Below are 26,500 nucleotides of genomic sequence, written 5' to 3'. Positions count from 1 at the left end.
AGGAATTGGCTCAAGTTTAGCTCTATTGTTATCATTCTTTGCTAGCTTCTGGTTATACCAACTTCATAAGAGAATAAGAAGTAAGAAAATAAAAGAGAAGTTCTTTAAACAAAATGGCGGTTTGTTACTACAACAACAAATATCTTTAGAGGAAGGTAATTTCGATAACACCAAGATATTCCATGCTGAGGAGTTGGAGAAGGCAACAGATCACTATAACGAGAATCGAATACTTGGTCAAGGTGGCCAAGGTACAGTATATAAAGGTATGTTAACAGATGGAAGAATTGTGGCGATTAAGAAGTCGAAAAAGGTGGAAATGGTGGATGAAGGTCAAATCAAACAATTCATCAATGAGCTTGTTATACTTTCCAAGATTAATCATAGAAATGTGGTTAAATTGTTAGGTTGTTGTTTGGAAACAGAAGTTCCTCTGCTGGTTTATGAGTTCATCTCTAGTGGAACCCTTTTCAATCACATCCATGATCGAAGTGATGACGACATGCTATTTACATGGGATAATCGACTAAGAATTGCTACTGAAGTTGCAGGAGCACTTTCTTATTTACACTCAGCAGCTTCTATCCCAATATATCATAGAGATGTTAAATCTTCAAACATACTCTTGGATGATAAATATAGAGCCAAAGTGTCAGACTTCGGGACTTCAAGGCCTATTGCAGTTGACAAAACTCATCTAACCACAGCAGTGCAAGGGACATTAGGATACTTGGATCCTCAGTACTTCCAATCAAGTCAATTTACAGAGAAGAGTGATGTTTATAGCTTTGGAGTAGTTCTTGTAGAGCTTTTAACCGGAGAGAAGCCAATTTCTTCATTTAGACCAGGAGAGAATAAAAGCTTGGCCACTTATTTTCTTTCTTCCATGGAGGAGAACCGACTCTTTGAAATTCTTGATGCTCAAGTGGTAAAGAAGGGTGAAAAGGCAGAAATTGAGGTGGTTGCTAACCTTGCAAAGAGGTGCCTGGATTTGAATGGAAAAAACAGACCCACGATGAAAGAAGTTACAGTTGAGCTAGAGGGGTTAAGAATGTCTAAAGCTCATACGTTGGTTCAAGAAAACCATCAAGAGATGGATTATTGCCTTATAAATCGACCAACATCTATACAGGATTCTGGTTCAGATTCCATTGGATACAAAAACTTCGAGAAGAAGGCTAAACCATTGGATGACCAACCGCTATTGCGTAACACTTATTAGTCTGCGTGTTTGGTTTGATAAAATATAATGGAAAAAGAAAGTTGGGGGGGGGGGGGAGGGGGAAGTCCTTAGAAGGAGTTTTAATAAAGAACTTTTGCCCCAACTTTCTATTTCTTTCTTGTAATTATTTAGATCTTGAGGTTGTTGATATTTTAAATGCCGAATCTCTACAAAATGTCTATTTTTAATTAGACACCTTAGAAAGTAATTAATATATTAATTTTGTTATATTATATATTATTAGTGTTAAAGTAAAATGCATATGCTATTCACATGTACAAGATAAAAAGGGAAAAGAGGTAAGTATTAATTTTATATGGGAAAAATTAATACTGCCGGAAAGACATGAAATCAGAAGAAATATTTCTCTACTCCAACCGTCAATTCCATTTTAATTTGATTCAATTAATTTAATGGCTTAGGGATTTATATTTCAGGTCAATGGTTTGATGGTCTAAAGATGCATTGAGTTTTTGACATAAGATCTGAGCAGTCGGAAGACCGTTTGACAAGTGCATATCTTTCCATGTGTCTTTTCGGATCTTTCCGTGCGAGATTAAAATGCTAAAGACGAAGAAACTTCATTGAAAGCTTCCCAAAATTAACCCAAAATAAATTTCTCGCATCTTTTCAATGCCACATCTTTTTGCGGCTAGACCAAAATGGGCTCCGCCTCTGCATTAGTTTAAGCTCTGGACTGTTAAATAGGATCAAGTTAATTATGTTACCTTGTGTTTTTTTTTTTTTTTTCTTTTCTATTAAGAATCAGTGTTAAGTTCTATTTATATATCCATGTCTTTGTTCATATTTGATTTTAATTGATCAGCCCTGTATGTCCACCCATACTGTGCTTCCAACGATAAATATATCTTAATTTGTAATATTAATGGTTACTAGCTACTTTATAACATTGTTTTCAGGATTGATCATGAAACAAAAACTTTTTTTCTTTATGTCTGATAGAGGATCATCTGTTTCACTGCGCCAGTCAAATGAGTCAATCTGTGATTTCATAAATTAAATAATAAAATAAAAAATTGAAAATTGAAAAAAAAATTGCAGAAAACTTTAACATGTATTTATTGTTATATATTTATTGTATTAAACAAAAATAAATATAATAAATGAGAATTATTGCTATTGATGATAGATTAGAAGTAGCTAAAAATACATAAGAAAAAGAAACAAATTTGATATCTGACCTATGACTCGCTGACCAAGTTAAATGGTTCAGCTGTTCAACTGACTGAATCACTAAATTGCTGACCTAGTCGATATTTTTTTTTTTTGGAAATGAAAAGTTTGAGCTCCAACCTGTCGATCATGGGTTGGAAAAAATTACTTTGCAGTTCAATGAGCCAACGCATTAAAAGAGCCATCCAATTGGGATATTCTATAAGATTCCTGCAATAAGCATCGCTTTACTAACTTGAAATTGAACTCATTAACTCCCATGATTTATTTTATCAAAATCTTTCGATAAGCATTGATGAAGGAAAATTTGGTTCATGCCACTTGGAATCCCAGAATTGTCACATGATACCTTGGAACCATGTAGACGATGATTTGTCTCAACCAAAATGATGGAGACCATCTCGGAACCATGTTGAATGCACCTCGCATGCCCCGAGGGCACTTCATCACCACTTCGCTATGGCCGACTTGTAGACACCTCATCAGGATCGGGCGGCCACCTTAGGGCTGAGTTAGAGACCTCGGTATGAAGGGCAACCTCTCATTGAGGTGTCACCTACCTGACTGAGGTTCACATAGCAACCTACATGACGTGATGATCGACCTACCTACACCTTTGCCAACTTGATGGCATAAGAGGCAACCTATCTCCACCAACCTGACGGAGAACCAGTTGGCGACCTACATTTGCGTCGCCCACTTCAGAGTTAATCTACACGGATTCCATTTCCGACTGTGAAATTGCTCCTGAGCATGGTGGACAAATTCCTAAGGATCTCGGACATGCTACAGCCACATCCTCCCAGAGACCTCAGACACGTTACATGAAGGTCATAGCTACCTCCACCTACATAAAGGCATCCCCTTCAATTAGAAGAGGTACAGGCGATTTAGTTCTCAAGCACTTTAGCATTCCTGCTATCTAGCTCTCACAACAACTCTTTGCTAACTATTGCATCGAAGTGTCCACCCTAAGTAAAGCAACTCAGGTACTCTGATACTATTCTCTTGTACAACATTAATTAGCGTCGTCTACGGGAACCACTACGAAAAAGTAATTCCTCACTGTCTTTCTGCGAAATAACTAATGGCTTTCTCTACCAACAACAATGCCTAGATTGAAGGAACCCCCATAAGGGAGCAGAATCAAAATGACCAGCACAGACAAGTTCTAGTGGTCTTGCTTGGACAGAATCTCCCATCCCCAACTATGAGGCCTCCCCCACAGGTTGAGTCCTACATGCCTTCTATATGAGTTGATGGTCAACAGATTGTAAGACCGCCCCCACAGGTCGAGCCCTCCATGGTTACTATGGGAGTTGATGGCCAACAGACTATGTGGCATCGACCTAAAGCTAGTAGTTCACAGAATGGTCAATATGATCACCGGCAAGTCAATAAAAGTAGGTTGCAATACTTCAACTAGTTGAATCCTAGTTTGTGAGTTGAGCCATGAGGAGAACCCACTAAAGCAACAGAGAGTTGAAGAAGCAATCTACTTCACCAAAGATGACACACTTAGGGTCTGCTACCCACACAATGATGCCCTCGTACAATGTTTTTGAACCATCATTGACTCAGAGGGTTGGACCATGAGGAGAACCCACTAAAGCGACAAAGAGTTGAAGAGGTGATTACCTCACTGAAGACGACACAATGGGTTTCTACTACCCCCATAATGATGCCCTCGTACAATGTTTTTGAACTGTCATCGGGTGGTTAGATCGTTCAGCCTGGAAACCGTCAAAGCAACTAGTTAGAAAACCACTGACTTGGGCAGCTGAATTGTCGACTCGTTTGACCCAGACACTGGTTCACTATCTAAAGATGTAGAGAAACACACGCTAGATCTGAGTTTTATGTTTTATATTTGTGGAAGAAGAAGAAGAAGAAGAGAGAAAGAGAGAGAGAGAGAGAAGAAGAAGAAGAAGAAGAAGAAGAAGAGGTAGAGAATCTCAGATCTGAGATCCGAGAACTCAGGTCTCTGGTCTCAAGTCTCAGATCTAAGAACTCAGATATGTGTGTTGCTACCACTTCGCCATAGCCATTATCGTCGTAGGTGATGTCGAACCATCCTCCTCTTTTTTCTTTTTCCCTCCTACATCTTCCCATCTTCCTTTCCTTTCTCTTTTCTTTTTAACCCAGACGGTTGAACTATTGACCCAAAAACTGATAGCTACAATGATTCCATTTCCCGATTGGTTTTTAAAACCTTGCCCAAATAGTTAAGCTCATCATCCATGACTATGAGGTGATAAGGATCTTGGTCAGCTCTGGTAGCTTGACAAATATCATATTCCTTAGAGCCTTTAGGAAAATGGAACTATAGAAGAAAGACCTAGTCTAAGAGGACGTACCTCTGGTCAGTTTCAATAGAGAGGTGGTTTGTGATAGCGAGGAGCATGCCAAATAGGATGACGTTTCTCCACAACTTCCTAGTGGTGGCAACAACGCCACCTTACAACACAATCCTAGGCTGCCCAATTCTGCATGCCCTCAAAGTGGTGGTTTCCACATACCACCTCACAATAAAGTTCCCCACTGACCATGGAGTAGGAGTAATGCACAGTGACCAACTCAAGTCACGAAAATGCCACATGGAGGAATTGAAAGGAAAAGCAAATCTGGAGGAGGTAGACCTAGAGCTGCTCCTAGAAAATAGTGACAAGAGAGTTTGCCTAGTAAAGGAAACCGTCCTAGTGTTGGTCTCTGATACCGACCCTGAGAAGATGGTCTAAATCAGCTCAAAACTCAAAGAACCCCTATGCTTCGAACTAATAATTTTTTTAAAATTAAACATTAATATTTTTTCCTAGTCAACTGTTGATATGCGTAACATAGACTCCTCTATAATAATCCATAGGCTAAATGTAAACCCCTAGTTAGACCAGTCAAACAAAGGAAAATGAACTTTGCCCAGGAGAGGTGGAGGATAAATGATGAGGAGGTCAAGAAGCTCCACGTAGGGAAGATAATATCTTCTGATGAATGAACTTTGAGTGAATCCGATTTCTTTCTCACATCATCTTCACAACCTTTTCAGCCATATATAGGGAAGATAATATCTTCTGATGAATGAAAATATAAAAATAGGGAGATGTTTCCAATGCAGGTGTTGTGAGGATAATGGAAAAGCCTATTTGGCATGTCTTTTTGTGCGATCTTTCAACTGTTTATAAGTTGGGCGGACCAATTTTTGATCTATTTTTGTTTTGTTCGCGGAAGATTAGCTGTCAAAAATAGAGCACCAAAAAGATGCGAGAAGCCCAATTTGGGCTGATTTCGGGAAGTTTCAAATGAAGCTTTTCACATTTTTCACGTTAATCGCCACAAAAAACCATATCTAGTAAAGAGGGTTTTAAGCATTTAAATTCTCAAAAAAGAAACCCAAAATATTCAAAAATATATGTAGAAAACAAGTTCGAATGTGAAACTGACCTAGTTGCCAACGAGTTTGTAGCTCGTTCAATGATGCTCCCAAGGAAGTTGCTGCCGCTAGCATGCTCGACCCTGTTCAATTGAGAAAGAAGGGGGTTTAAGGAGAGATGAGGGTATTTTGGGTATTTAAAAAAATAAATAGGGACATTTTAGTCCCAAAATTTTCACATGTCCACTTATTAACAAGTACTTAAAAAGAAAAACAACTCTCAAGTGGCTTTTTTAATAAATACTTCTGTATCAAATATGTACTTTTTTATACTTTTTTATCAAACACCCACAAGTGCTTATTTTCGACTGTGTGTAGTCTCAACACTTTTGTCAAGTACTTATAAAAAAAGTACTTATTAAAAGTGAAATAAAACAAACACTTAGAAAAACTGAAAATAAGTACTTGTTCGAATAACACTTATTTTTAATCATTCCCAAATTTTGCCATAATTTCTTAAAACTCTAGACTCTGAATCCCCCTTTAGTGTCTTGTTGCATTGCTCAACCCTCGAGGCACTACCCCTATTTCAGCTTTTGAAAGTTGAAACATGTCACACGGAAACCCACATACAGAACTATTACTAATTGGGAGACCGAAGATACTTTCAACGATAAATATATCTTAATTTGTAATATTAATGGTTACTAGCTACTTTATAACATTGTTTTTAGGATTGATCACAAAACAAAAACTGTTTTTCTTTATTTTTTCCCTTCAGATAGAGGATCTGCTGTTTCACTGCTCCAGTCAAATGAGTCAATCTGTGATTTTATAAATTAAATAATAAAATAAAAAATTGAAAATTTGTAGAAAACTTGGACATGTATTAATTATTATATATTTATTGTATTAAACAAAAATAAATATAATAAATGAGAATTATTGCTGTTGATGACAGAAATAGCTAAAAATACACAAAAAAGAACTTACTAAAGTCAAATGGTTTAGCTGTTTTTTTTTTTTTTTTTTTGAAAAAGATAAAGTAAAGTCTTACCCATTTATAGAAAAGAGAAATGGATGAGCATCCATTGTCCAACACCCTGATTTATATGTCCAATCCTACCCCCTCCCTAATTTCATATTTCCAATCCTATCCCCTCTTAAAATGCTGATTTTATATTTCTAATCCTATCCCTCCCAGATTTTATATTTCGAATCATATTCCATCAATTATATATATATATATATATATATATATATATATGATATAATATAATATATTTATATTTGTACCATTTATAAAAATGATATTTTCCATTTTTATCCTTTATTATGTTTTCTATTTTTCCAATTTTATTTAGTTAACAATTACCACTTCTAATTGGATAATCTCTGTATCTCATCATTTTCATTTATAAAAATGAGGATGGTGACAATGTTTCATCAAAAAGCCTAATTTTCATGTTCCATTTTTACCCTTTGTCATGTTTTTTATTTTAAAGCTTGATTTTCACTTTCCATTTTTACCCTTTGTTATGCTTTTTATTTTTTTTCAATTTTATTTAGTTAATAGTTAACACTTGTAATTAGATAAAACAAATAAAATAACAATAAGACTACTGTGGAACCTATTCCTTGCCTTATCTAATCTTCTCCCGAAACACCTACTTAATGAACCTCTTCATTGATTAGAGCTAACACGTGTTGAAAAAGCCTAATTTTCATTTTCCATTTTTACCCTTTATCATTTTTATTTTAAAGATTAATTTTCACTTTCCATTTTTACCCTTTGTTATATTTTGTTATTTTCTCAAATTTATTTAATTAACGGTTAACACTTGTAAATGGATAAAACAAATAAAATAACAATAATACGACTGTGGAACCTATTCCTCGCCTTATCAAATCTTGTCCTGAAGGACCTACTTAACAAACCTCTTCATTGATTAAAGCCAACACATGTGAAGTATCAGATGGTTTGCCCAAATCATGAATTTGAATTGATGGAAATAATGAATTTTTTCAACCTCTCTCTTTTCATCAAGGAACAATTAGATGATTAAATGAAGTTGCTTTTTCTCCCTATTTTTTTTTTCAATTGTCTCTATTAACGTAATAATTTGTATTGGATTAGGAAATGCTCTTAGGTTCATTATATTGATTCATTTTAGGTGTTTTTTCTCGATGATCATCGGGTCAATCCATTAATCTAAAACTCTACCAGCATAATATCGTATGGATTATACTTGGTAGGACCATAGAGGTTTGAAATGCATTTTGTTGGCAAGAGATCCAGATTCTTCTATATAAATCGAATGGAAGTTCAATTCGAATCTGAATATAAATGAATTAGGATTAACCTATATCCTAATGCTAACCATTTGATATGCAAATAATGGTCCAACCACTGACAAACAGAATGACAAGAGGCAAAAGGCCAAATGTCATCATTCACACATGAAGTGAAGACATAAATCCTGATGGGGGAAGATTTGACCCAACCCCTTGGCCATGCGACACATGGAAACAACCGAGAGTGACCTGGCAGAAATGCCAGCTCGGCACAGTAGCAGGACCACAACCCGAGCTCCGAAATAAAGAGCCGAGCTCCCCCGAAGGAACCTGCAACCCGAGCTCCGAACTAAAGAGAGCCGAGCTCCCTCGAAGGAACCTACAAACTGAGCTCCGAACTAAAGAGTCTCGAGCTCTCCCTTCGAGATCCTAAGCCTTACAAGGAGCACCAAAGGCAAAAAACCTGAACTGCCCACCCAGGGGCAATTCGGGCCATACTTCTATCCGAACTCAAGACTTCACCTCGCACACCACTTCGGCTCCAAGTCGCCCGACTGAACAACCGTACCTAACGCCCAGGAGACCGTACATGGAGGCGGCGCACTTGACTGATTAAGGGACCGACACATGACAGCCGCCATCCAACAGCCACCTGCCACTGCCATCCCAGACGGACAGAGGTGACCCTGGCAATTGGCAGTGGAGGTTATGACACCCGATCTGGCAGAGGAAGTGACCCGATCTGGCAGAGGTAATGATGCCCGAACTGGCAGAGGCATGGAAGTGAGTAAACAGGGTAATTATAAAAGGCCCCCATCTCACAAAGAAGAGGGTAGGTGATTCTTGCATTTTCTGGTCTTAGAATTCATCATTTCCCTTGCCTTCTAAAGAACACTAACTTGAGCTTCGGAGTGTTCCAACCGGGTTCCTCCCCGGAAGTCTCCATTTTCTTCCTTGTTTCAGGCCCCTCCGATCTCGTCAGAAGCGAGGTAACCGGCAGCTAGGACAGACTAGATTATGCATCATCATTTGGTGTTGTCTGTGGGAAGACTTCAAAAAGCCTCCCCTAACCTTTAACACTCTCTCTCTCTCTCTCTCTCTCTCAAAGAAACCTTAGCTTCCATGGCTTCTCCCAGCAACAGCAGGCACAACGCCGACTAGAATGCTATAGGGGAACACCCCCAGCCCGCCACTGTGTGCATAGGATAGTTCACCGTTCCCCTATTGACGGACGGAATCCCTAGCCTCAACGCACCAAACATGGTGACACCTGTGAATGTTCCCCTTCCTCTCCCTGTCAAGACAACCTTTGCCGAACCAACTGCTGTCCCCCTGGTGACTAGCCAAAACCAGTTTGATAACTTGATGCAGTGCATGCGGGCAATGCAAGCCCAAATGCAGCAGTTTCAGCAGCATCAGCTCCATCAGCATCAAGTACTGCACCACATCTCTCAGTATCACTATCAACAGCAGTTCCCCCAACTTCCTCTGAACCAACCACAGCTTCCACCTTGGCACCCCGCTCTGAAGCCGGTCAAGCCCTCCCCTCAGGGCGGATGCCTCCACCGAGGAGAAGCCTCCCAACTTCAAAACCCCTCCAAGAGCCAAGCCTCATCCCCGAGCAGAAGGGAAAGACCAATCACCCCCGCCTCGCAACTCGTCGGCGGATCGGGAACCTCCTTGCCAGCCAAGTCAGCACCTCGGCACTCCAAGTTTGAGCTACCGCTCAAGTTGGTAGACTACCAACAGTCCGGCCCATCGAGGTCGGCACTACCAAAGCTAGCAGCGCCAATACCAGGCCCTCTAAGCAGCAACGAAGACGTCGGTGAAGTCGCCAAACTTCCACCCGCATCCTACCCGAGCTCTGATGTAAAGAAGGAACAAGCTCGGACGAGGTAAAAGCTGCCCCTATTCTCTTAGTCCCTTCCCCCTTCTCATCAGAACTCCTTGCAGTCCCCATGCCCAGAGATTTCAAACTCCCCTTTCTAGACAAGTATGATGGGTCCTTCGACCCCAACGACCACGTCGATGCCTTCCAGTCCCAAATGCACCTGGCAAGGGCCAGTCAATCCTGCATGTGCGTGGCCATCACTACCACCTTCAGGGGGGTGGCCCGCACCTGGTACAGGAACCTGGCCCCCGAGTCAATAAGAAGCTAGACCCACTTCGTGCAGGTCTTCACTGCACACTTCGTTACCAGCAAGCGGTGCCCCAGAACCGAGGAGAGCATCTTCGGAGTAGTCCAAAGAGAAGGAGAGTCCATCCAGGGCTACATCAAGCGGTTCAATGACGCATGCTTGCCGATACCGCGACTGGACCCCACGGTACAGCTCGCGGCAGCAAAGAGAGGAGTGACACACAAGGAGTTCAAGTGGCACATGGTAGTTAACCAGCCCACGACCGTGGCTGAGTTCCTCAAGCTCGCGGACAAATTCATGAGAACAGAGGAGGAGATCAACCAAAGGACTGAAAGCGGGATCGAGAAAAGGAAGAGGGAAGGCGAGCCCTCCAACCCAGATGACAGAAGAAGGAAAGACCCAGCTCAGGAGACGAAGCCAAGCTAGCCGTTCCGAGCTCCCTTAGCAGCTCGGATGGACTACACACCCTTAAACGCGAAGCGGGCCGAGATCTTAATGACGATCAAAGACGCCCCATATGTGAAGTGGCCACCTCGTCTGAAGGGAAACCCGAACAAGAGGAATAAAAACTTGTATTGTAGTTTCCATAGGGATCACGGTCATAGCACCGAACATTGTAATAATCTCTACGACGAGATAGAGGAACTTATCCGTCGCGGATATCTACAAAATTTTGTATAGCACAATAATAATAATAATAGTAATAAGCTAGGTCGGCAGGGAGAGCACGGCAAAGACGCTCCCGAGTCCAACAGCTGGCCAACGGAACCACAGAAGCAGCCCCCGGAGGAAAGACCAGTTCGGGGAACAATCCACGTGATCATTGGAGGATCGATCGTGGCAGGGTGCACCTCGGTAGCAGCTCGCGCGTCAACCCGGGAAGCCACCAGAGAAGGACGAAATCCCTCGAAGCGGCCTAGGACAGAAGACCCTATATTCTTCACCGAAGATGATGCGTGCGGGGTCCACTACCCCCACGACGACACACTTGTCATAAAGGTGAAGATCAATGACTTCGAAGTCTGACGGGTACTGATTGACTCCGGCAGTTCGGCAGACATCCTCTTTAAAGCGGCTTTCGACAAGCTCCAGTTCCGAGAGAGTGACTTGAAGCCCGCAGACACCCCGCTGGTCGGCTTCAGCGGAGAAGAGGTCAGATCCCTGGGAAAGGTCACAATACCTGTGGAAGTCGGCACGTGGCCTAGCACGGTAAGACTCAGTCACGATTTCTTGGTGGTCGCGAACCCCTCCCCCTACAATGCCATAGTAGGTCGGCCAATCACCCACGCTTTAAAAGCTGTGGTGTCCACTTACTATTTGGCCATGAAGTTCCCAATGGACTTCGGCATCGGGGTAGTGCGGGGCGACCAGCTCGAGTCCCGGAAGTGCTACGTTGCCGCCCTCAAGGGAAATGCCAAGAAAACCAGCGACCTCGAACTGGAGCGACCTACGGAACAGAAGGAGCGAGCTGCACCAACAGAGGAAACTGTTCCCATTTCTATCTCGGCAGAACCCCTGCGATCCGAACTGGTATGCTTCTTACTCAGTAATTTAGATGTTTTTGCTTGGTCCACGGCAGAAATGCCCGGCATAGACCCTATGCTCATAACTCACAAGCTCAATACTGACCCTGTAGTCAAACCCATTAGACAGAAGAAACACAACTTAGCCCCAGAACGCTGGAAGGCGGTCGATGAGGAGGTTGAGAAGCTCCTCGCAGCAGACTTAATAAGGGAAGTTCATTACCCTAGCTGGGTAGCCAACCCAGTTCTGGTAAAAAAGGTAAACGACAAGTGGCGAATGTGCGTCGACTACACCAACCTGAACTGAGCTTGCTCGAAAGATTGCTTCCCCCTCCCCAGGATCGACCGCCTAGTGGACACGACCTCGGGACACGAGTTGCTAAGCTTCCTAAATGCCTACTCGGGCTACAACCAAATCAAGATGGACCCATCCGATGAGGAAAAAACCACCTTCATAACCGAGTTCGGCCTGTACTGCTACAAGGTCATGCCCTTCGGACTGAAAAATGCTGGGGCGACCTTCAAAAGACTCGTGAATAAGCTGTTTCAGCCCTTAATTGGCACGAAGATAGAATGTTATGTAGACAACATGGTCGTCAAGACATAATTTTCACATGAATTAATACAAGACTTGCATTCTGTCTTCCAAATTCTGCGTCAATTTATCATGAAACTAAACCCAAACAAGTGTGTCTTCGGTGTCACCTCGGGTAAGTTCCTAGGGTACATCGTCAACCAGCGCGGTATTGAGGCCAACCCGGACAAAATAAAGACCATCCTAGATATAAGACCACCCCGAAAAGTAAAAGAGGTTCAAAGGCTAAATGGCAGGATAGCCGCTCTGAGTCGCTTCATGTCTAAGTCAGCAGATCGTTGCCTACCCTTCTTCAAGACAATAAAAGGCAAAGGGTTCGAGTGGAACCCGAACTGCCAGCTCGCATTTGACGAGCTCAAGAAATACCTCGCCAACATCCCAGTGTTGACTCGGCCCGAAGAGGGCGATGTTTTAGAACTCTACCTTTCAGCAAACGACGAAGTGGTCAGTTCGGTACTGATAAAGGAAGCAGATCGGGCCCAACGACCCATCTACTATGTTAGTAAGATATTGCAGGGAGCAGAAATGAGATATCCAGAGATAGAAAAGCTAGCCTATGCACTGGTCATTGCGGCCCGCAAACTCCGCCTGTATTTCCAAGCTCATACCATCATCGTCCTCACCGACAAACCCCTGAGGCAAGTATTACTCAGGCCCGAGCTTTCTGGACGATTGATAAAGTGGGCCATCGAACTCAGGGAGTACGACCTCCAGTACAAGCCCCGAACCGCCATCAAAGCCCAAGCCTTGGCAGATTTTGTTGCAGAATGCACGTTCAACTCCGAGGACCTTAGCCCGGTTGAGCACAAGGCTCCCAGCTCGGGTGAGCTCGGTGCTCCCAGGCCGGCAGAGTCCGAGCCCTGTGAGGTCGCACCCAGTTCGGTATCTCTCCTGGTTAGGCCAAGCATGAACTGGGATGAAGAGCCCTAGATCCTTCACGTAGATGGCTCCTCAAACCAGCAAGGCAGCAGAGCCGGTGTAGTTCTCCATGGTTCGAGTGGCACGAAATTGTAGTACACACTACGCTTTGAGTTCGCGGCATCCAACAATGAGGCAGAATACGAGGCATTGATAGTCGGGTTAGCCCTAGCGCAAGAAGTAAAGGCAAACCACATAGTTATTTGCAGCGATTCCCAGCTCGTGGTCAACCAAGTTACAGGGGAATATGAAGCCCGCGAGCCAGCTATGATCGCCTACTTGGCAAAGGTAAAAGAGGCATTGATTAGCTTCCAGTCACACTTCATCAAGCAAATCCCGAGGTTAGAGAACACTGAGGCCAACGCCCTATCCCGGCTAGCCAGCACCAGTGACAACACCATGAGAATTGTGTACATAGAGGAGTTACCTCGGCCCAGCATCCTCCGGGGGGCAGAGGAGGTTGCTCCTGTCGCCCAAGCAGAACCGAGCTGGATTCATCCACTCATGCGCTTCCTGCTACATGGAACCCTCCCCGAAGAACGCAACGCCGCCAGGAGGGTAGAGCGTCAGGCAGCCAAGTACGTCATGATAGACGGACGGCTGTACCGAACATCCTACACTCTCCCCTACTTGCGCTGCTTGCGACCACCCGAAGCCGAGCTCGTACTCCGTGACATCCATGAAGGCCTATGTGGCGTACACTTGGGGGGTAGGGCTGTCGCTCAGAAGGCACTACGACAGGGGTACTATTGGCCAACAATGAAAGCAGACGCCGTTGGGCTAATCAAGAAATGCGAGAAGTGCCAAAAGCACGCCAATATTCACCATCAACCCGCCGCCGACCTCAAGTACCTCACCAGCCCATGGCCCTTCGCACAATGGGGTATCGACCTACTCGGGCCATTCCCGCCAGCAACAGGAGGGAGGAAGTTCCTAGTAGTGGCAGTAGACTACTTCACCAAGTGGGTTGAAGCTGAAACTCTCGTAACTATCACAGCTTGGAATGTCCAGAACTTCTTCTGGAAGAACATAGTGTGCCGCTTCGGACTACCTCGGGTGCTAATCTCTGACAATGACAAGCAGTTCGAAGACATTAAATTCCAAGAGTGGTGCCAAGGCATGGGGATCCGGCAAAACTTCACATCGGTTGCGCACCCACAAGCAAACGGTTAGGCAGAAGTCACAAACAGAGCTATCCTCCGCGGACTAAAAGTCAGGCTAGACCGAGCTAAAGGACTATGGGCGGACGAGCTACCCAGTGTCCTATGGGCCTACTGACCTTTGAGAAACTCCCTTCAACCTCACCTACGGCATGGAGGCAGTCATCTCAGCCGAAATCGAGATCCCCTCACTTCGGTTGGAAGCATACCACGACAATACTAATAGCAACGAGCTACATACCAACATCGATCTACTTGACAAGGTGAGGGACCTCGCATACATCAGAACCACAACATACCAGCAAAGGGTAGTTCGGTACTACAACGCCAGAGTTAAGAAACGAAACTTTCGCGTCGGCGACCTGGTCCTCCGCAAAATCATGGTACCTGAGCCCAGCATTGGCAAAACTCGGGCCGAACTGGGAAGGACCCTACTGAGTGAAAAGAGTACTTGAGAGAGCATACGAGCTCGAGACCCTGAAAGGTAAGCAGATACCCCAGGCATGGAACATCGTCAACTTAAGACGATTTTACTTATAAGTTATCAAACTAAGCAGGCCATGAGCCACTACCGAGCTAACAAAGACCTTGGCACCAAAAGGGGCAGAATACCGAGCTAAAGATGATCTCGGCACCTATGTTAACTAACCCGGGAGCATAGCCCAGGGCCCAATTCAGCCTATGTTAACTAACCTGGGCAGAGAACAGATCGGGCACATAGCCTTACAGTTAACTCGCCTTGGGGCTTAAGTCTAGCAGCTTGGGTATATACTCACTTCGGCAAGAGGAGAATATTTGCACAACACTTTTGAACAGAAAAAGTACTTCATTGCTAAATGTTTGCTTTACAGTCTTTAAAACAAAAAACAAAAAGAGAGAGCAAAAACAAACAAAAAACACAAACGAGCTCGCAAGCCCAGAGGTCAATCTTCTCAGAAGGGACTTCGACAACACCCGAAGGACCCGCTTCGTCTTCGGAATCCGCATCGTCATCAGCCACGGCAGCCATCTCCTGAGTGATGCGCGAGGTGGTTATGGCACTAATGTCGAGCTCGGGGTACGTGTTCCTTATCATCCATCGGCTCAACTTGAAACCCGTCTATATGAGCCCACCATCATATCGTCGAAGTGCGGCGAAGCGATGTAATCCTCGACGGCTTTCACCTTCGCCTCCTCGACAGCCTGAGAAAAGATCTGAGTCTTCTCCCTAATGTCTTCCTGAAGGTACTCGACCTGATGCTCCAGGTCCAACTTCAGGTCGGCCATATGTCTCACCACCATTCCTAAGGCCTCTTTGTCACTTCGAGACCTCGATAGCTCGGCTCGCGCTGCATGGGAAGCTGCTTCAACAGCTTCTGCTCACTTCAAGCCCCTCTCTGCCTAAATTTCCAAGGCATTGATGGAGGAGTTCACCTGCCAGAACGAGGATAAATCAGCTCGGTAAAAAAAAAAAAAAAAACCCTCCGACTTACCACCATGGCGTGAGTTGCAGCTCGAGCACCTATGAGATTGGTAGGGAGATCGGCCCACTGTGCAACCTCCTCAGGACGAGTGGCGCCCTTGCTTTTTCGGAGAGCGTAGCCCGGCGTCAGCACACTCCCAATCCCACCATGGCTCCCCGAGCCTGAAGGCGCAGCCCGGGTATAGGCAGTGTCAGCATAGGAAGCCCCGACATAGGGAGCCCCTGCCGCTTCCCGAACTAAAGGGGGCACCTCGGGCTCCCCAGTAGGCTCCATCCTCGATGCCTCGGGCTCCGCCACCCGGGAAGGATCGGTGTTAACTTGCTTAGTAGCTTGCTTCATAGCTTGCTTCCTTCGTTTCATGCCAGCAAACAAGTTCGCACCTCAAGTCTTGTCTGCCTCCATAACACCTGCAAAAAGGAGCTCGGCGTCAGAAGACGGGAATAAAAGCAAAAACAAAATTATCTTTATCTGAGCAAGAAACCTACCCGAACTCAGACCGGCCTAAATGAGTTTATCCTCCGTTAGATAGGCTTCACATTTTAGCCCAAGTCGGGCCCAGTCCCAGAGGCCCTTCACTATATCTTCATCTAAAACAACACCGGGGTCAGGAGCGGCCAATCCCACTCAGTAGGAAACGGCCACCCCGTAGCACTTTGGACCACGAAGTAGTCCCGCTTCCACGTCGGGACCTTGTTTGGGAGATCGTGTAAGAGCTTGAAGCTCGGGCGAGGTGACAAGTAGTACGCCTGGGCAGGGGACCCGCTTGTTTCTTAAGCATGAGAATAGCGGAAAAAATTTCTAAGTCCAAAGGAAGGCAGTGCTCACATCAAAGGGAGATGGTCCCGACAAGGTTGCGGATCGAGTTCGGGTGAAGCTGACCTATAGTGACGCCGAAGTGGTTCATAACCTCGACGATTAGGGGATGGAAGGGAAGGCGCAGCCCGGCGACAAGCTGCTCCCGGAATATAACGATCTCATCCGGACCGTGCTCCCAAGGAAAGTCGTCCGAGGGTAAAAAGTAAGTATACTCCCCGGGCAGGTTGTACTGGGCAATAAGGGACCAAAGACTTTTGGACATCATAATAGAGGGTCCGAACTTATCAGGCACCCGACCTCGATGAGAGGTGGATGCCAAACTACCCGAGGTGACTCGGCATACGGGCTCAAACTTGAGCTCTTCCTCGAGCTCTACCTCGGGCCCCGCCTCGGACTCACTAAAGATGTCGGGGGCAGCAGCTCGATTCGTAGAACCGGTGTCCGACCCCCCCAGAGGACTATCCGTGCTACTGAAACTAGACATCGAAAACAAAGAAGGTTGAGGACTCACTAGGAAAAGCTACCGAACTACGGACGAGTAACGCGAGCTGGCAGACTTGGACGCGAGCTCAAGGAACAAACGCTAAAGGATAACAGAGGAAAGTGACTGGGCGTCCCCCCACTATTTAAAGCCACTGTACCTGCACATCAACGGCCAAGATCGAAACCATCCAACGGCTCCCCGCAAAGTCGTTGGCGCGCGTGAGCCACACGCAGCCCGGGACTGACCCCTGGTCGAGCCAAGTCAACCCCGGTTGAGCTGAGAACACAAGCAGACTGGACCAGAAAAGTTCTTGATCAAGGCCAAAGTATCCCGAGGCAAATCCACCTGTCATCCCTTGAACTCCCCATGCCAGGTCAAGACCCCGAGCATGGGGAGTGGGGGGCAATTGATGGAGGAAAAATTGACCCGACCCCTTGGCCATGTGACACATTGAAGCAACTGAGAGTGACCTGGTAGAAACGCCAGCTCGGCACGGCAACAGGCCAACAACCCGAGCTCCGAACTAAAGAGTCGAGCTCCCACGAAGAAACCTGCAACCCGAGCTCCGAACTAAAGAGACTCGAGCTCCCTCGAAGGAACCTACAAACCGAGCTCCAAACTAAAGAGTGTCGAGCTCTCCCTTCGAGGTCCTGAGCCTTACAAGGAGCACCAAAGGCAAAAAACCCGAACTGCCCACCCAGGGGCAGTTCGGGCCATCTATCCGAACTCAAGAACTTCACCTTGCACACCACTTCGGCTCCAAGTTGCCCGACTGAACAACCGTACCTAACGCCCAGGAAACCGTACACGGAGGCAGCACACCTGACTAATTAAGGGACCGACACATGACAGCCGCCATCCAACGGCCACCTGCCACCGCCATCCCAGACGGACAGAGGCGGCCCTGGCAACTGGCAGTGGAGGTTATGACACCTGATCTGGCAGAGGAAGTGACCCGATTTGGTAGAGGAAGTGACCCGATCTGGCAGAGGTAATGATGCCCGAACTGGCGGAGGCATGGAAGTGAGTAAACAGGGTAATTATAAAAGGCCCCCATCTCACAAAGAAGAGGGTAGGTGATTCTTGCATTTTCTGGTCTTAGAATTCCTCATTTCCCTTGCCTTCTAAAGAACACTAACTTGAGCTTCGGAGTGTTCCAACCGGGTTCCTCCTCGAAAGTCTCCATTTTCTTCCTTGTTTTAGGCCCCTCCGATCTCGTCAGAAGCGAGGTAACCGGCAGCTAGGGCAGACCGGATTGCGCATCATCAAATCCTAAAACCCCAATTCTCTCCTTTAAACCCTTTTATGCATATTGTATATCTTATCCACTCCCCCTACTTTAAAGTAGGAAGGAGGACGCACAAATTGCATCTCTTTTATCCTATGCACCTTTCTCCCAAAATGAAGAAAACAATATAAATTTCAGAAAAAAAGAAATACACAAAAAATATACAAAAATATAGAAAATCATAAAAATTTCTATACCATACTAAAAAATGAAAATGTTGTCTGTACCATTTATAAAAGTAAGGATGGTGACAGTGTTTTGTGTAAAAGCCTAATTTTCACTTTCCATTTTTACCCTTTATTAGTTTTCTAATTTTATTTAATTAACGGTTAACACTTGTAGTTGGATAAAGCAAATAAAATAATAATAATTTTATTTTTCCAATTTTATTTAATTAATGGTTCACACTTGTAACAAATAAAATAATAATAAAACAGCTATAGAACCTACTCCTCTCTTCTCTTAGGCCTTATCTGATCTTCTCCCCAATAGGGCTGCAGTTGGGTCGAATTCTAATTGGATGTAGCAAAATCCACATTCGATCCGAATATTAAGAACCTACATTCAAATTTGATTCGAAATTCGATTGGATTTAAAGACTCGGATTCAAATTTGAATCCTAACAAACTCATATAGGATTCGGATTTAATCTAACTCAACTTTAAATTCTCTAAAATACTAGTAAAATTAAAAATTTATTTATTTTTCAACTTTTATATATAATAAATTAATATAAATATAACATACTAAATTTATTATATATAAATTCATATATAAGATAATATTTAAAATAAATTTTTATAAATTTTAATATAATTATATAGAATTTATATATTAAAACTAATAAATATTAGAATATAATCATATTCAAATTTTAATCAAATCATGTTGGATCAAATCCAAATCCGATCTGATTATTAGTAGTTAGATGTAAATTGTAACATTCAAATTTCATCCAATTACATAAATACGTAATCTAAATCCAAGATAATCAGATTGGATGTTGAATTGAACCTCGGATTTTCGGGAATCATTAACAGGCTTACCTGACGAACCTCTTCATTGATTAGAGCCAACATGTGTCAAGTATTGAATGGTTTGCCCAAAACCCACGAATTCAAATTGAAGGGAGGAAAGGATTTTTTTGACCTCTTTGTTTTCATCATCGAACAATCAATTAAATGATTAAATGACGCCTTTTTTGGTTTTCTCCCTATTTTTTCATGTATTTTTTTCCATTTCCCCTCTATTTCGATTGCCTCTGTTAACATAATAAGTTGTATTGGATTGGGAAATGCTTTCATGTTCATTATATTGATTTGTTTTAGGGTGTTTTCTCTCGATGATCATCAGGCTAGTCCAATAACGTTATACCCAACCAACGAATCAATGTGAATCTGACAAATCGGACGGATGTTCAATTCAAACCCGACCAAACTGACTAACCCGGACCGACTCAATCCAAGTCGATTGGGTTTTCTTCAGTACCAGTCGGTTTCGGGTTGTAAAAAATCATAAACCGATGGTTTAGGTCAGTTTCGATTTTCACATATGAAAATCGAAACCGATCCGAACCGAACCGACTTAGTAGTTAGTAGTTACAACCTACTTAATTCCTACTTAACTAAGTTGTTTCTATCCTAGTTACAACCAAACTTAATTTCTAGTCTTCTAGTTAAGAATGACATTAATGACAAGTATTGTAAGACAACTAGACAAGGAATTTTTTTGGAAAAGTTTAAAAAAAAGAATCAAATGATCCTAGTTTTTATGGTCTTTTACACCAAATAGGCAACCAATTACAATTAGAATTAGGTGTCCTTTTTTACTTAGATTAAAAGGTTTCTTGAAATATACAAATTTCAGTATTCTTTCGCTAATACAGTTTGACTTTCTATTTTCTTGATAACTTCTATTCTAACTTGGTCCACCCCCTACCAATTTCAGTCTTCTTTCTCTAATAGAATTAGGTGTCCTTTTTTACATCAAATTTCAGTCTTCTTTCTCCAATCTACCAATTTATTACCATGGTTGAACTTAGAGCCAAAACCAACCCAAACCGACTCAAACCGACTAGGTCGGTTTTGCTTAACACAGGGTCGGTTTTGGTTTCAGTTTCAGGTAACCCGACCAGGTCGGATCAGTTGGAAAAATCTAAATAAACCGACCCAACCCGAGCCATGAACAGCCCTACTGAACACTACCTGTGGGGATGGATTAGCTCTATCCCCATTTAGGTCATTCAGGTTTCATTGATCGATGTCAATCTTTTAAATTGTGGCTGAATTGAAGATAAACCCATTTTTTGTTTCAGGGTGATGAGTCACTGATCCGATCATTTAAAAGTAAATAAAACAAAATTGCATATTAGTACTTTCTACTTTAGGTTTAGTCTCATTTTAGTTCTCAAATTTCAAAACGTGTTAATCCAATACTTAAACTTTCAAAATGTGACAATTTAGTTTCTGCCTTTAACAGTCCATCAGTTATTTCTGTCATTTAATGATATGTATGATTTAAAATTTTTGAAAATGTCAAAACTACTCTTCAACACTGTTCATCATCTTCTTCCTCAAGAATCAAGATTAAGCAAAGCAACATATCAGTTTTTGACAAATTATTTTTCTCTATTGGCTTCTAAAAGAGTTGGGCATTTGGATGGTTGATAAAAAAAATTAGATGACACCCAAAGAGAACATTCATCCTTTCACATGCCACTTAACGGTGGTTAATGGTTTTGTATTACAAATTGGCACGTGTTAAAAGTTTACGTACTAGATTGGCATGTTTTAATGTTTGAGGACTAAAGTGAGATTAAGCCGAAAGTACAGGATACTTTCTATACCACCTAGAAAATTAAAGGACTTATTTTGTTCTTTTTATTTTTTTTCTTTTATTTTTACGTGTGTGCATGCTGCAGCTTTGTACCTTGTAAATGGAAGCGCTCTCTTGCTAGTTTATATACTAAATTGTTGCAATAATAATTTATTTAGTTTACTTATTAATGACAAAATTATATTATTTTATACTATAATTATTGATCATGTATTGGGCTGACTGAACCTCATAAGTGTTTTTTTTATTGATCATGTATTCATGTCGAATTATTGATCATGCCCCATAAGTTGGGCTTTGGCCACGTAAGACAAAAGTGTCATTTTTTTTAAAGAAAAATGTGTGGACTGCAATGGGTTCCGCTAGTCAATGGATGCGGTCCAGGCACGGCAAGTTCTCTTGGTGGGCCTCATGGATCCCCAATTCAAGTCGTTATGGGTTTTAGGTAACTTAGGCTTATTGCCTGCAGGTAATTGGTTTTGGGTATTACCAGGGCCATCGTAGATTTGGTACTGAGGATAAATCTTAAAGCTTTGATCAAATGAAACTAATTTCTGTCAAATTCCTTAATACAATTTTCTCTGTCTTTCTTATTTCCAATCCAATCAAAAACAGTGTAAGGGCAAATCACAAGTTGACAAGTGATACAATACTTGGAAACTCTGCTCCAATAATTTCCTTGAAACAAGCCCAATTTACATTGAAATTTCTCAGACCGTATTTCACGTTCCAAACAAAGTCAAAGTCATACAAACTACATGAACTTTCTCAGAGGATATTTTTCATTTAAGTTTGGCGTAGTTTGGAAATTTTTTTAGACCCCATCAAATGGAAGTATTTTGGTGTAATTTCTAATACAGTTGGGGTCATTCTATTGGGCTAAACACAATTAGAAAGTTCAAAAACATATATACCAGCATAAATAATACTTAATAGTCTCAATCTAAACCCAGCCACTTTCTAAGTTCAGTTCAAATCAAACTGTCAATTTCAGTTTAATTTGACTAATTTAGTGGTTTAAGCCTTTAAGGGATAGCTCACTGCAGAATTTTCAATTAAAACCCCTATAGTCTACTAGTAACCTCCCCTCCCCCTCTCCCCATAAACTACATCCTGCCCATGGATTTGGCATCAATCCACGGTCAGGATTCATCCCTTGTAAGGTGAAACTAAAGAATTTTGAGCTGAACTGATCAATCATCCTCTTATAGTTTAAGGTATTGCCATCAAACAATCAAATCAAACTGTCAATACCAATTCAATTCAGTGGTTTGATGGCGATGCCTTTGGTGGACCATCCGCAACTCAGTTGCAGGAATGCTCTGATATTTCAAAACGTAAGGCTCAGTTTGGAAGTACAAATATAAATATGTACAGTCCATCCAAACTAAGACTAAGGGAAATTGCTTAAATTTCCTTAATTATTCAAGAATTATTAAAAGCACCCATATTTGACATGACTTTAGTTTGGTCAATTTTTACTATAAAATGATCAAAAAGATATAATACCCCTCAAATTGTTGAACAATGACGAATTCGATTGTACTACTGTTCGTGCATCAATGGAGGAAAAGAAAGGAGGAAGGCTATTTTGCTTTCTAAGTTTTTCTTTACTCAACAATCACCGATCCAATTGTTATTTTCGACTCTTAAGATGATTCACAGGTTTTTCCTCACTCCGATGTCATTAAGTCATTTGAAAGAAACGGCCCAAGACCGCCTAGAGGTCTTGTGGACTCTAGCCCATAACCTGGCAATTGCTTGCTTCTGTAAAAAAAATATTAAAAAATAAAAAAAGAAAATAATTATTATAAATGGGTTATGAAATGATAATTTTACTTTTACCCATTCGATATGGTATCCAATTAATCAATCATCCAAGTGGGTAGCAAAATTTGAACCAATTCGGGTTGGTGGTTGAAAAATCAGTAATATGATTTTGGATGCATGGTTGAGATAAATTGAGTTATCTGAGGCCATTTTGGTGGTGTAGATCGTTGACATGTTTTAATTTTTACATCACTTTAATTGATTATGCGAGATTGGTTGAAGTCTCGGTATATTGCTTGGATGATCAACATTAATAGAAGCCATTCAAAATGGTATCCAATTAATGAATTTGATCCAACATTCCAACCACTGGGTTCCATATGCTAGAATATACAATCTTTTGTATTTATTAATCCAAATTAGATATCGCTTAAAATTGATTTCTTCCTTTTCTTTTTGCTTTTGCTTTCAAAGCTAGCAGAAAAATAACATACAAGGACAACTAGGTAACTTCATGTTCACCAATTAACACGGCTAGGGACTTTGAAAATTATACAGGGCGAAATGTGGAAGAAATTGATTAGGGGATTAAGTGTCACCCCGGCCCCAAGTAACAGACTAACAGTTGGAGTGTCTCAATAATTACCCAGAGTTCTAAAATAACGTATATATATATATACCGCTACGAGCAAATCGCTGTTCTTCATCTACATAAAACCAGATACACAAAATCAGGTCTGCACAATTGCAAAGAGAGAGAGATGGGTTGGAAGATTATCGTCGTGTCAGTAATCCTATTTCTGAATGCGGCATCAACTTCTTCTCAGAGTTTGGCGAAGCCTGGTTGCCAAGAAAAATGTGGGGAACTGAGCATCCCATATCCCTTTGGAGTTGGAAATGATGATTCAGACTGTTTCAGAGACTCACATTTCCACTTAGTTTGTAACACTTCATCTGGCCATCCAGTGCTTCACTTCGAGGGAGGAAACATACCCTTCCTGAATATCTCGTTAGAAGGCCAATCCACTGTCTATATCTGGATTACCATCGACTGTTACAATCAAAGTGGTAGAACCTATGACGGGTTCCAAGAAATAGATATCACACTGGGAAATATATTAAGCTTCTCGAGCACCCGAAACAAATTCACGGCGATCGGTTGCGACACCAAGGCCTACATGTCGAGTTCATTGTTATCAGGTGATTCTTTTACGAGCGGTTGCATCTCATTTTGTACAAGCGACGAAACTCTGATTAATGGCTCCTGTTCCGGCATTGGATGCTGCCAGACTTCCATTCCAAATGGTCTTCATACCTTTAACGTCAGCCTCTCCAGCTTTTACAACCACACCTACTCGTTGGACTTCAATCCCTGCAGCTACGCCTTCCTGGCTGACCAAGATTGGTTTAATAATAACTTCAATTTCTCCTCACCCGACCTCATGGATCTCCCCAAGAAGAGGCTTCTGTTCCGTTACGATGGAGACCCTGTAACCACTTAGGTTATTGGTTTCAAGATAAGTGGCAATATTTTTTCAGCCTAGGAAATTCCGCTTTGCCAAAATATGTCTATGCATGATTAATTATCTGATAAAGATTGGAAAATTGATCTTAACGCATTAAGCTAAGAAACCTAATCCAAGTACAGATTTAAGATCATAAACTCCATTTAAGAGGAAGGAAATCTGTTAAGTACAATTAGTCTATATTAATCAACTCTAATTTCTTGTTGAATTATCTCATTTATCTTGAATTATTATTCAACTACTTGGTTTCTAATGGTTATGCAGGAATTGGCTCAAGTTTAGCTCTATTGTTATCATTCTTTGCTAGCTTCTGGTTATACCAACTCTATAAGAGAATAAGAAGTAAGAAAATAAAAGAGAAGTTCTTTAAACAAAATGGCGGTTTGTTACTACAACAACAAATATCTTTAGAGGAAGGTAATTTCGATAACACCAAGATATTCCATGGTGAGGAGTTGGAGAAGGCAACAGATCGCTATAACGTGAATCGAATACTTGGTCAAGGTGGCCAAGGTACAGTATATAAAGGTATATTAACAGATGGAAGAATTGTGGCGATTAAGAAGTCAAAAAAGGTGGAAATGGTGGATGAAGTTCAAATCAAACAATTCATCAATGAGCTTGTTGTACTTTCCAAGATTAATCATAGAAATGTGGTTAAATTGTTAGGTTGTTGTTTGGAAACAGAAGTTCCTCTGCTGGTTTATGAGTTCATCTCTAGTGGAACGCTTTTCAATCACATCCATGATCGAAGTGATGACGACATGCCATTTACATGGGATAATCGACTAAGAATTGCTACTGAAGTTGTAGGAGCACTTTCTTATTTACACTCAGCAGCTTCTATCCCAATATATCATAGAGATGTTAAATCTTCAAACATACTCTTGGATGATAAATATAGAGCCAAAGTGTCAGACTTCGGGACTTCAAGGCCGATTGCAGTTGACAAAACTCATCTAACCACAGCAGTGCAAGGGACATTAGGATACTTGGATCCTCAGTACTTCCAATCAAGTCAATTTACAGAGAAGAGTGATGTTTATAGCTTTGGAGTAGTTCTCGTAGAGCTTTTAACCGGAGAGAAGCCAATTTCTTCATTTAGACCAGGAGAGAATAAAAGCTTGGCCACTTATTTTCTTTCATCCATGGAGGAGAACCGACTCTTTGAAATTCTTGATGCACAAGTGGTAAAGAAGGGTGAAAAGGCAGAAATTGAGGTGGTTTCTAACCTTGCAAAGAGGTGCTTGGATTTAAATGGAAAAAACAGACCCACGATGAAAGAAGTTACAGTTGAGCTAGAGGGGTTAAGAATATCTAAAGCTCATACGTTGGTTCAAGAAAACCATCAAGAGGTGGACTATTGCCTTATAAATCGACCAACATGTCTACAGGATTCTGGTTCAACTTCAATTGGATACAAAAACTTAGAGAAGAAGGCAAAACCATTGGATGACCAACCGCTATTGTGTAACCCTTATTAGTTTATATCAACTTTCTGTTTCTTTCTTAGTTTATATCAAACCAAATATAAATATATATAGCTTGATGTTGAATGGCTTAGGGAAATCGATTCTACTTTATTTGATCAATGGTAAGGCCAAAATTATCTCTAACTCAAAGCTTAATCAAATGCATTATTAATTCAACATCTTGAATTTTTAGTGGGGCTAATGACAGGGCGTACAGAGGACCACTAATGTGTATGCATTGTATTTGACACACAAACCCATTCTAGCCTCTTAATCAACCAAACACCATCAATCGAAATCTGATTCCGATTCCTGTCTGAACCAAACAGGTAAGGGGAATATACCATTCTGATTCTGATTCTAAGGGATTCCCATTCCAATTTTGATTCGGATCTGATCACGAACCAAAGGGACTCTAAATATTTACGATAGTT

At 42.0% G+C, this 26,500-nt stretch overlaps 1 protein-coding gene across 1 annotated transcript in view; it reads left to right on the top strand.

The window, feature by feature from the left end:
• Positions 1–26,078, top strand: part of LOC148791436 (uncharacterized) — a 35,995-nt gene extending 9,917 nt beyond the window's left edge. Inside the window, exons 3-5 of the mRNA XM_088888175.1 lie at positions 3–1,208; positions 23,804–24,558; positions 24,771–26,078. Coding sequence (XP_088744301.1) covers positions 3–1,208; positions 23,804–24,558; positions 24,771–26,078 — 3,269 coding nt within the window. The remainder of the gene's footprint in view (positions 1–2; positions 1,209–23,803; positions 24,559–24,770) is intronic.
• Positions 26,079–26,500: the final 422 nt, after the last annotated feature.

The sequence above is a fragment of the Nelumbo nucifera genome, chromosome 5 (assembly GCF_055504915.1).
Source record: "Nelumbo nucifera cultivar China Antique chromosome 5, China Antique-T2T, whole genome shotgun sequence".
Lineage (NCBI taxonomy): Eukaryota > Viridiplantae > Streptophyta > Magnoliopsida > Proteales > Nelumbonaceae > Nelumbo > Nelumbo nucifera.
This window is presented reverse-complemented; position numbering and strand designations above follow the sequence as displayed.